We start from the raw sequence: 12,100 nt of genomic DNA on the forward strand, positions 1-12,100 counted from the left end.
TATGCCATAGTTTTTCTAACCCTAACCGTAGCCTCAGTTTGCTAACCCTAACGGTAACCCTAATTTGGGGCCTTAGGGTGAATCAACAGGTTGTTAGAAAGTAGGCAATATGCTACTAAAGCATGCTCAATTCTGGATTCCTATCCGTGTGGGGAGCAGGACTGTCATAAAAACAAATATTGATGTCTGGAAATGCCATAGTTTTTCTAACCCTAACCCTAGTCTCAGTTTGCTAACCCTAACCCTAATTTGGGGCCTTAGGGTGAATCAACAGGTAGTTGTAAAGTAGGCAATATGCTACTAAAGCATGCTGAATTTTGTTTTCTCATCCGTGTGGGGAGCAGAGCTGTCACAAAAACAGATAGTGACGTCTGGATATGCCATAGTTTTTCTAACCCTAACCCTAGCCTCAGTTTGCTAACCCTAACCCGGGGCCTTAGGGTGAATCAACAGGTAGTTGGAAAGTAGGCAATATGCTACTAAAGCATGCTGAATTGTGGTTTCCTATCCGTGTGGGGAGCAGAACTATTATAAAAACACATGTTGATGTCTGAATATGCCATACTTTTTCTAACCCTAACCTTAGCCTCAGTTTGCTAACCTTAACCCGGGGCCTTAGGGTGAATCAACAGGTAGTTGGAAAGTAGGCAATATGCTACTAAAGCATGCTGAATTTTGTTTTCTCATCCGTGTGGGGAGCAGAACTGTCATAAAAACACATACAGATGGGGCAATAAAAAATGCGCGTCAGAGGGACCGGAATCTCACGGCGACTCGCGGCAGTGCGCGAGATTTCAAGAGACGCGATGTCGCAGAAAACACGAGACCAGTAGGTGGCAGTCATGTTTCAGGTGGCAGTTCTCAGGCACAGATTAAAACAAACAAATAAAGTAAACGTGTGGAAATCATATTTACTGTTATATTTTCAATATCATAACTTTGTATTGTGAGGTTTTATTGTGAAAATGTGACAAAAAACAAAAGCTATTAAAAGTCATAACATTAAAATAGCAGCGCTTCAGATTGGTTGCAAAGTCGGGTGCGTGCGGGACAGCAGACTTCATACACCTTAGATTGAAAAAAACACTAGGTTGGATTTTATGTTTGTGTCAATCTTTCTTTTAATATATATGCATACATTTATATATATACAGTAGCCTAGATCGGGGGTCACCAACCTGCGGCTCCGGAGCCGCATGCGGCTCTTTCATGCCTCTGCTGCGGCTCCGGAGCCGTGCTCCTATGGTGATATATTTTTAGACTGATATTGTAAGTTCAAAATAAAACGTGTTCATTTTTGCGCTCAAAATACCCCCCGCCGTCAACAAATTATTTCGCTGAATCCACCCCCCCCCCCATCCCCACCCCTGAGGTGGAACGAAGTGTCCGAGATCAAGCCCGCTGCCATGCTTTCCTGACCGAAAAATGTTTTTCATCCAAAGTGACTTGCAAACTAGGAGCCTCCTCGTACTATAATAGTTTTGATACACTGATCTGTTTTGATCTGATTTAATATTGTACGTTGATTGCTTCACAGCTTCAATATACTGTAGATTGCATGATGTTTGTTAGTGGATTAAATTGGGGGAAGTTTTAGTACTGTATGCTCTTGACTGAATCTCTTCTCGTCATCTCTTCCCCCAATGAGGTGCGAAATGTAATTTACATGTAAAAACCGGTTCGACCGGTGCTCAGACGATCTGTGATAACTCTCCACCATTTTCACAATCTTGTCATTAGTTAGTTTAATCAGTTTAATATGCTATTTTCCAACTAAAAGAGCAAGCTGAAGATGCTTTTTTAACTTATATTTCTATTTAATACAATCAGACCTCGTTTTCATTACTGTAAGGTTTTTATTGAGTGGTTACTAGGGGTGGAGCCGAACCCGAATACGGTATTCGGAAAGGCACAAATAATGTGTTTTTTACGAATACTTATTTCAAACAAATACTTTAAAAAATATTTGTATTCGGGAACAAGAAAAACTTTATATTAAAAAGCTGCGTTTCCTCTTGAGACCGCAGTGCATGCCCGGATGAGTGAGTGAGTTCAGGAGTCGGGGGGGGGGGAGTAAAAGAGGTGACTGATACAGGCTGCTCCACACAGCAACAGAGAAGGCTCGGCTGAGCGAAAAAAAGACTTTTCACACCCCTAGTGGTTACATAGGCAGAAATACAGATTAAGATGGATTACAGTTTAATTTGTGTTTTGTACATCTACTACATTCCGGTATGTCCACCCTGATTCGTAACTACGACTGGAAGAACTTTAAACAGTCTATTTATGTAGTTGTTGCATGTAGTATCTTTTAGTTCTTCAAACCAGAACTTTTCTATGGCAGCAATTAAATCGGTCTTTGTAGTTGGTTTTGCTGTTTTTCTAATATAGTCTTTCATTGCATGCCATACCATCTCAATGGGATTCATATCAGGGGATTCAGCTGGAGTCTTGACCCAGTTAATGCCCTCTGCGGCAATGGCTTTTCTTGCAGCAGTGTGCTTCGGGTCATTGTCCTGGAAAAAACGGTGGTGAACTCCAAATGTTTCCCTGATGTATGGGGCGGCGGTTTCTTTTATGATAACTTCCTCAAAGAAAGACCGATCCATTATCCCTTCAAATATTGCAATCGGTCCTGGCCCAAGTCTGGATATTGCCCCCCAAACATGAACTTTCAAAGGATGCTTTGGTTTTGGTTTGAACACACGTCTTCCTCTTTTACAAAACGCCATCGTGGCAAAACGATCCAAAGCCACCGTTGTTTCATCTGTGAAAATGACGTCATCAAACAACTCTTTCTCTTCGATCCATTTTTGAGCTTGTTGAAGACGAAGCTCTTTATTTTTGTCTCGGATCATGGGACAATGTTGAGTTTTCCCATACCTCCATCCAAGTTTTTGTCTGACACTGCGTATGGATCGCACGCTAATGTCCACACCAAAGTCACGCAATAGTTGCTTTTTCACCAATCTTGCAGCCATTTCATCGTTTTGATCAGTGATGTTCTCTATGGCTGTGACAATGTCCCTAAAAACAAGAGAAAGATATTAAATACTTGACACGTTAGGCAAAAAACTACAAAAATACTGTTGTATCATTTGTGATAGCGTAAATAACTATAGGTAAATAACTTACGGAGTAATTTTGCGAGGATTACGTTTGCGTGCTGTCTTTTCTTTGTAATGTCTTCTGATTGTGCAGAGGGCTGCGTGAACACCAATAGAATTCAGATGGCGATGTATCTCTCGAGTGGAACATCCTGCAGATCTCATTGTCCTGATGTCTTGGGAATGAATCTTGCTGATCTTTGTCATTTTAAAATGCTGTTATAGTGCATGTGGATGCAATGCATTTATCCTTAAGATTTCATGATGTCATTGGGGGCGTGAATCATATGACAATGGGTTGGCGATATTTTAAATATATGTGATATATTAACAAGTGCTACAGTACGAACATACTGTAGAGCTTAGTACAGACACTGTAAAAAGTGCTACACCCACAAAGTAGGTTTTACATACTTTAAATAGTTGCAAACTATAGTTTAGTTTATTTGTTTTAGATTAAAATACTCCTTCTGTAGTTAAATTTTTTTACCCGAGTTTACTCATTTTCACTCATAGTGTTGCTACTTTGTCTACTTTTATTTTGTTTGACTTTTTCTGGAAAAACTAGTTAAATATCAATTATAATGTTTAAACATTGTTATCATCTGTTTTTTGATAGGAATTGTGTATCCCCTGTATGTCCTGTCGGTTTGTTCACATAATCACAAGACAGTATAGAATTTAAAGCAAGTATTTATTTGTAGGAAAAATAAACAGTAAATAAACAGTGTTCAAACAGTGCTTGTTACACGACACCTTAAAACAGAGGAAAACTTAATCGTTTCTTTCTGAGTATTTCGTTAATTCTATCTTTTATTTGCTTCCAGTCCTGGGCTGTGGCGTGAAATTTCTTTGCAACAGCATCAGAAATTGCTTGACGCACATTGTGGGGCAAAGCGTTTTTTCCCCTGGAACCATCGAAATTCACCAATCCTACCCAGTCCTGATAGACGCGAAGAGGAATTAACCGTTTAAACAGATGAACAGCAAAACGATCTGCTCTTGGTTTGCCATCTGGTCCTGTTGAATCCAGATACATTCGTTGCTCTGTCTCCAGAGGAACGTGATTTAAAGTTATATCAGGTTGGATTACTCCCTGTATGAGAGACCGACGAACATGATAATGTGAGGCGTTTGGTGGTGTTTCAGGCAGTCTCAAACAAAAGGACGTTGCGTTGGACACCAAAGAAAATCCCAAATTTTCTCGAACTGGTGTGCAGTCCATTGACGAAATGTGTTCCGATGGAGTTTGCTGTCTGACAGTGCGGTCAACGAGGGGTGTAGAGGCCGCTGATGGAAAATCTAGACTTAGGCCTACAGGTACATCTGCATCGTCCAAGTGTCCGCTGGCTGAGGTTGTTTTCTCTTCTAATGCAGAATAATGAGGAAATGGTTCATTTTCATCAGACTCTGGAGTGGGAGTCTCCAAAAGAGTCGACATCAATGCGGGAAAGCCGTCTGTGGAGGTGCCCCTATCTGTTGTCAGCGGCCGAGACTGGTGTGCTTTTTCTTTCAAACGCTCCTCCAACCAGCCAACCCTTGCCTCCAAATTCAGAAGCTTTCTTGTCAAAGTCGTTAACTCCTGCTTCGAAACTTTCGCTGCGCTGGGACACTGGTTTTTAATCAGTGCAGCCTGAAGAAACCAATTTTAAGAGTAATTTAATACCTTTATTACAACACGGACATGTACAGTACATGAGTATTTATCACTGTTATAATAAAAAACAATTACTGTACATACCGATTTCTTTTTTACAAGCCGAGTTGCCGCTGTTGCTTTCCTGCCTGGGCATGGCTTGTTCTCCTTTCCAGATTTCTGTAGAGTGATTTTGAGGTTAAAACAGAAGGACAACACAAACTTAATAAGAAATGGTGTAAATAAAAATGCATTCTTACCTCTTGCTTTTTGCTAGCGCAAACTGTGACTTTCTTATAGAATGTCTTTGCCTCCATGTCTGTTGTGAGATTAAATTCAGCAACCAATGTGTAATACCAATTTCACGCGAACTGCAAATGCATACACTGTAGTTTGGCTAGTTTGATACAGCATTTTATATCTTAGGACCTCCCCTCCTAAAGATAGTGTGAATGTCTTGGTATTCACTGCATTTACGAAAAAGAAAACCTGGATCACCAGCTCGAACGACTGTGAAATAGTTACCATGCCATACATATGCATATTAGGAAGGAGAGTTAGGGCAAAAACGTTTTAGTCATTAAAGTTTAGTCATTAAAGTCGTTTTAGTCGTTTAAAGTCATTATAATGCATGATTTAACAGTAATATTTAGATAATAAAGTCAACACTAGTTGTGAGATTTCCAAAATAAAGTTAACAATATTGAATTTTTAATATTGTTATTATACTCATGCATTATAAAGATTAAGTCATATGCCAAGGAGGCATTTTTATTAATACATTCATTTATACACAAAAATGCCTACTATTTTTACTCACGTTTTAATTCATTTTTACTCATAGTGTTAGTATATATAGCATTAATATATAAATATATTGCATTAATCAGTTTCCCTTTTGAGTAAAGTTTCGTTGCATTCACCTGTCCTCACACAACTGTTTCCTCAAGAGATGAGATTAAACGCTGTTTGTCAACATTAATGTAGTGTGTATTTTTAAAAACACTGTTACAACAACAACAACAATATTATTATTATTATATATAGATATTTTATTTATTTCACATCAGTCCGTCACATAAAACAGACTTAGGATTTACGGCAACAGTTTTGGAAAAGCAAATAAAAAATGTCCATTCAGTGTGTTGAAAAGCACCTGGTGAAGTTGGAATTTTACACCAAGTTTCTTCTTCGGGTTCGGCCAAAGTCGCGTGCATTTTCGGAAGCTAGCTAGCTAGCTAGATAGATTAGATAGATAGATAGATAGATAAAAAAAATTACCTGTGACTTCGCGCGCGGCTCCGCTTCCGAAAATGCACGCGACTTTGGCAGAACCCAAAGAGGAAACTTGTTGTGTAGAATTCAGAACAAATAGACACAGTTTTTATACATATTATTATAAAATAATACAATAATATAATACAATATAATATAAATACACATATATATATATGTTTGTATAAAATATATATATATATATATATAAGAACTGTGTCTATTTGTTCAGAATTTATTGTAGCTGTTTTAACACAATCACTAAGTTGCATGTGCATATAGACTATACTATACATTGCAGACTTTGAATGATTATACGTATAATGTGCTCTGGAAGAGTTCTTCCATGTGCCACCTGGTGGGAATTCTGTGAAGTACAACACTTGGATGTAAATTTCAAGGCGAGGACTCCCAGAATACCGCGGCAGTCAGCGGGAAGAATTGCGTCATGCCGCAGAAAAAAACGCTCATTTTTAAATGCCCCATCTGTATTGATGTCTGGATATGCCATAGTTTTTCTAACCCTAACCCTAATTTGAGGCCTTAAGGTGAATCAACAGGTAGTTGGAAAGTAGGCAATATGCTACAAAAGCATGCTGAATTGTGGTTTCCTATCCGTGTCGGGAGCAGGACTGTCATAAAAACACATGTTGATGTCTGGAAATGCCATAGTTTTTCTAACCCTAACCCTAGCCTCAGTTTGCTAACCCTAACCCGGGGCCTTAGGGTGAATCAACAGGTAGTTGGAAAGTAGGCAATATGCTACTAAAGCATGCTGAATTTTGTTTTCTCATCCGCGTGCGGAGCAGAACTGTCATAAAATCACATATTGATGTCTGGATATGCCATAGTTTTTCTAACCATAACCATAGCCTCAGTTTGCTAACCCTAACCCTAATTTGGGGCCTTATGGTGAATCAACAGGTAGTTGTAAAGTAGGCAATATGCTACACTCTCCCAGTGTACAATGGTTGACTGTGCACATTGAAAAGGTCTCCATCCCTGATTAAGATCATTTGACTAGTGTTTTGTCGAGTACAGGTAGAAGATAGGAATCACATGTTCTTACACATAGGGATACCAAGAGGGTACATAATGTCCTCTGCTTTTCTCACAAGTACCAGACACTGCTTTTAATAGTGGGGCACCGTATCTCATTTCCTTCACTGGCAGGGCACTCAGTACTCAGTAATTTCTAAATGAAAATAAGCATAGAATACAAACATTCTGGTTATGCTGTGTGATACAAAAATAAGGTGAAAGTGTCGGACAGTACAGACTCACCACCGACTCGCAGTTCTACTCCAGGCTGAGCGCACAGTTCACACCTATTAGCTGTGAAACTGAATCTATACAGTCCAGCATCAGTGTCTGTAATGTTCTTTATCATTAATGTACAGTTGTTCTCTGTGTTCCCCAAGAACTCTGCTCTGTCTCTGTACTCAGCACCAATGTTCATTTTATAACTCTTACTGTGCCAGACATATGATTTTCCAGCACAGTCCTCAGTATTATGGCTCCACATCATCGACTCCACTCTGTATGACTCTGGATGATTAAATCGACAGCGAATGACCACAGTCGATCCTCTCACTGCACACAGGGGTTTCTCTGCATAATCTACAGACCATGAACCACCTAGAACCCACAAAACACAATGAAAAGTTATATCAGTCTTGTTTGCTTCATTAATTAAGAAAGAGAAGAGAAACTGTTTTTAATAGTTGGGCACCGTATCTCATTTCCTTCACTGGTACCCTTCAGAGGTAACCTTCCCCCCATTACAAGGGCACTTCATCATGTTTTCTTACTTGGAAGGGCACCCCAGAGGGAATCATTTTCCTCCAATAGAAGGGCACTTCATAATGTCCCCCTTTTCCATTGGAGGGGCACCCATAGGGGCTGTTTAGACCTTTGAAAGGGCACCTTATTGGGCATCACATTGCATTTGGTTCACTAGATAGGCACTCATTAAGATACCACATCACATTTTCTCTACTAGAAGGGCACTCATTAAGACACCACATCACATTTTCTCTACTAGATAGGCACTCATTAAGATACCACATCACATTTTCTCTACTAGAAGGGCACTCATTAAGACACCACATCACATTTTCTCTACTAGATAGGCACTCATTAAGATACCACATCACATTTTCTCTACTAGAAGGGCACTCATTAAGACACCACATCACATTTTCTCTACTAGATAGGCACTCATTAAGATACCACATCACATTTTCTCTACTAGAAGGGCACTCATTAAGATACTTCATCACAATATCTTACTCTATAGAGCACATCATCTCACATGGAAGTGGCACCCTACATGGCACTAAACCTTATGAAGTGCAGCCAATAGCATGTTTTCACCACTCTAAAGGCTACTTTAACATTTGAGTATGTTTTTTCAGTCATGGGGACACCAGAGGGCCGGTGGCTGCGCCCCCCCCCCCCTTAGTTAGTCCACCATTGGCTAAAATGTTATGTTTGATGATATCATTGGCTGGAAATATTTTCAACAAGACTTACCATCGACTTTTAGAATCGCTCCATCCTGACCAGTCCATTGTCCGCCTGCCTTATTGGTTATAAACCTGAATCTATACACTCCAGCATCAGTGTCTGTAATGTCCTTTATCTGTAATGCGCAGTTCTTCTCTTTGTCCCCCAAACACTCTGCTCTGTCTTTGTACTGACTACTGACATTTATATTGTTATTATGACAGACGTATTGTGTGTCTATACAGTCATTATGATTATGACACCACATGAATGTCTCCACTGTGTAACTCTCTGGATAATTCTTTGGATAATCATACCCACTGGGAATGACCACAGTAGATCCTCTCACAGCACAGACTGGATTCTCTGGGTACCGTACAGCCCATTCGCGACTCATGACCCCTGGAAAAGAGCAATTATAAAAAAACAACCTCAGTGTCAGTTTTCGAAACAGGGAACCTTGGGACCGGCCACCAAAGAGAATTTCTTTGCCATATATGTCAACACAGAGAATCAGACTGGATTCATGTCATAGAGTTGGGGTTCCCACCCCCCAGTCTGCGGTCAGTATTCTACCTAGAGTTGGGGTTCCCACCCCCCAGTCTGTGGTCAGTATTCTACCTAGAGTTGGAGCTCCCACCCCCCAGTCTGCGGTCAGTATTCTACCTAGAGTTGGGGCTCCCACCCCCCAGTCTGCGGTCAGTATTCTACCTAGAGTTGGGGTTCCCACCCCCCAGTCTGTGGCCAGTATTCTACCAGCGAGGAACCCTGGAGGTTTGCAGAGGGGTTGGTTAATTTCCCAAAATAAATTATATACTCTTAGTTCACATCTGAAAAAATCACCAATGGTTGGAAAGGCAGGAGCCACTGGACAATCAGAACAGAATGAATAATATTTCTGTATTTTTGCATTTTCACATTGCGAGAAAAGAAACCCAAATATACTTTCCTGTGAATATTTAAAATATTATTATATCTGAACCAGAACTGGTTTTCAGAAAGGCGGTGTCTGTCTTTATGGCTAAATGCAGTAATTTCCACGTAAATATATGTTTTTTGGTTTTTATATATTTATATTTATGCTCTCCTAATCTTTGGTCCACACATCAAAATACAACCAAAAATTTTTGAACTAGTTTGGAAGCCAAACTAATCTAATAATGAACATACAGGACACCGGAAGCTACCAGGCCCATATTAAACAGTAGAAATGCAGGAATTTATAAAAATCCAAACAGATGATCGCCAAACGTGTGCTCTGTCAGCCGTCTGCTCCATTTCACACCCCCGCTGACAGCGGATGCTGCAGTAACGTGGTGAAGATGAGGAGATAACTGATAATAAATGACAGCAGGTTTGAAGCAGTGACCTCACTGCAGGACACACCTTACCGTGACTGGTGTGCTCTTCTTAAATGATTAAATATAACTTAGATGCTCTGTGTGTCTTTATCTCATGTGGGGAACATTTCTAAATCAACAGCTGATTCCTCTCCAGCTAACATCCCCTCTCATCTCATATCAGCCCTTATGAGGCTGGAATTATACCAACTAAACAGTAACTGCAGCATGAAGATCGATTCGGTTCTGAACAAAAACACTGACAAATACTGGATAGTCGTTGCTCTTACCAGGTAAGACGAGCACAGCCAGGCCCCAGAAGGTCAGAGAGTCTCCAGCTTCCATTTCTCTGCTCTGAGCTCTTTGTCACTCCCAGTCTGCTCGGAGATAGTATTTGTGTATCTTGAGTGAGAATAAGAATTAACACCCCTTTGCCTTTTCAGCACTATGAATATTAACACATTATCTTCCTTTTTTCCAATTAGCTCTACAAAAATCATTTCCTCTTTTATGGTCTAAATTTCACCACTTTGGTGACGCAGTGCCCAGCCCAGTGTCTCATACCTCTGTACAGACGGGTTCCTACAGTACAAACCACAGCTAATTCTGATGACAGCCTGAGGAGTAACGTGTCACGGACACAGGGCCTCGAGGCCTTCCTCCAGGGGCACCGTGCTGCCTGGGACTCAGGCTGAGCCTGGAGTCTGTGTTGATGTGTAACATTAATGTGGATAAGCCTGATGTGTACTTTAGGGTACTGTCTTTGGTCTGTAGTGCACATCATCCTCTTATAATGGATCCTATGTTCATCTACACAGTGACGTCCTTCAGACCCAATGGCTGTGTGACCAACTACATGCACTTCAGAAATCTCTCCTGCGCCCCTGGGTCCCAAACAGTGAGCAAAACACTCATAAGCTTATACAGCCATGCTCAATGAGGCATTTGGTGTGATTTAATACACTAAACATTTTGATTGACACTTGCTGACATACATACAGTGTGACAGTGTGCTATGGAGTTGCCAAACTATGATTTCTTCCAAGTTCACATTTACTGAGCCCCACTGTACTGTATTGTTACATATCATGTGAGGACACGTTCATGGATTTACAGAGTTCTTCTAATAGACATAATTCAATGTGAGGTCAAACTTGGATGAAGTTGTTTTTTTTTATTGCAGTAACATAAATTAGCCTATCAGTGACATGGGAAAATTATATTGACAAATGCATCCAGCATAGGTTTGGTATAGATTAAGCCTTTAAGAAGTAAGAATTTACGTCTGCTTATATTGCGCGCTATTTAAAAGAACTCTGAGACAGACCTTTGTATTTTCCAGGTTGCTTTTTTCTGTATTGCATACCGCTTTGGTCCGTGTGACCAATTAAAGGCAGTTCAGTTCTCAACTTCTTCAAAACCCCAAACCCGCAACGGTGGAATATAAACAGAACGCGCGAAGTAACAAATATAGCAAGTATAGATGTTTTTGAATACAATGTTTTACAAAGTGACATCATCCATCCATCCATCCATTTACTTCCGCTTATCCGAGGTCGGGTTGCGGGGGCAGCAGTCTCAGCAGGGAAACCCAGACTTCCCTCTCCCCGGCCACTTCCGGCCACTCCCTCCAGCGTGTCCTGGGTCTTCCCCGAGGCAAAGTGACATCAGTGTTTGAATTATTTATCCTTCACTAAATCGGTCATCGTCGAAGTGAAAAATTTTTAAGCCACATATAGGCTAATTGGAATCCATGCATTTTCCTCTGTCTATAACTACAGATGGAGATAAAAGGGGACAGTGATACCACATGTGTGTACGGGCACGGGGATGAGTGCGTGCGTGTGTAGGGGCACGGGGATGAGTGCGCGCGTGTATACGGGCACGGGGATGAGTGCGTGCGTGTGTAGGGGCACGGGGGTGAGTGCGCGCGTGTGTACGGGCACGGGGATGAGTGCGCGCGTGTGTACGGGCACGGGGATGAGTGCACGCGTGTGTACGGGCACGGGGATGAGTGCGTGCGTGTGTAGGGGCACGGGGATGAGTGCGCGCGTGTGTGTACGGGCACGGGGATGAGTGCGCGCGTGTGTACGGGCACGGGGATGTCTTTCCATACATTTTTTGTTGTCAAAATACTGAATATTTAATAGAATAGTTGGGCCGTTCTGTTAAATTAGACATGATGGTATTGATGCTATTAAAAGACTGTTACTCTGCAATCAACATGCATGAAG

General features: G+C 41.0%; 2 protein-coding genes and 1 long non-coding RNA gene across 3 annotated transcripts in view; 1 reads left to right on the forward strand and 2 right to left on the reverse strand.

The window, feature by feature from the left end:
* LOC111846171 (sialoadhesin-like) overlaps positions 1–12,100 on the reverse strand; it is a 139,550-nt gene that overhangs the window by 115,306 nt on the left and 12,144 nt on the right. The window lies entirely within an intron of this gene.
* LOC140588368 (uncharacterized) lies at positions 732–5,008 on the forward strand. Its single transcript, XR_011989719.1, has 2 exons — positions 732–829; positions 3,935–5,008. It is a non-coding gene; the product is annotated as an uncharacterized lncRNA (long non-coding RNA).
* LOC140588367 (uncharacterized) lies at positions 3,783–5,297 on the reverse strand. Its single transcript, XM_072710372.1, has 3 exons — positions 5,004–5,297; positions 4,849–4,923; positions 3,783–4,740 (listed from the first exon to the last, which is right to left on the reverse strand). Exons 1-3 carry the CDS (start codon positions 5,058–5,060, stop codon positions 3,865–3,867), a joined length of 1,008 nt encoding a protein of 335 aa, XP_072566473.1. The 5' UTR covers positions 5,061–5,297; the 3' UTR covers positions 3,783–3,864.

This window comes from Paramormyrops kingsleyae, chromosome 3 (genome assembly GCF_048594095.1).
Source record: "Paramormyrops kingsleyae isolate MSU_618 chromosome 3, PKINGS_0.4, whole genome shotgun sequence".
Classification (NCBI taxonomy): Eukaryota; Metazoa; Chordata; class Actinopteri; order Osteoglossiformes; family Mormyridae; genus Paramormyrops; species Paramormyrops kingsleyae.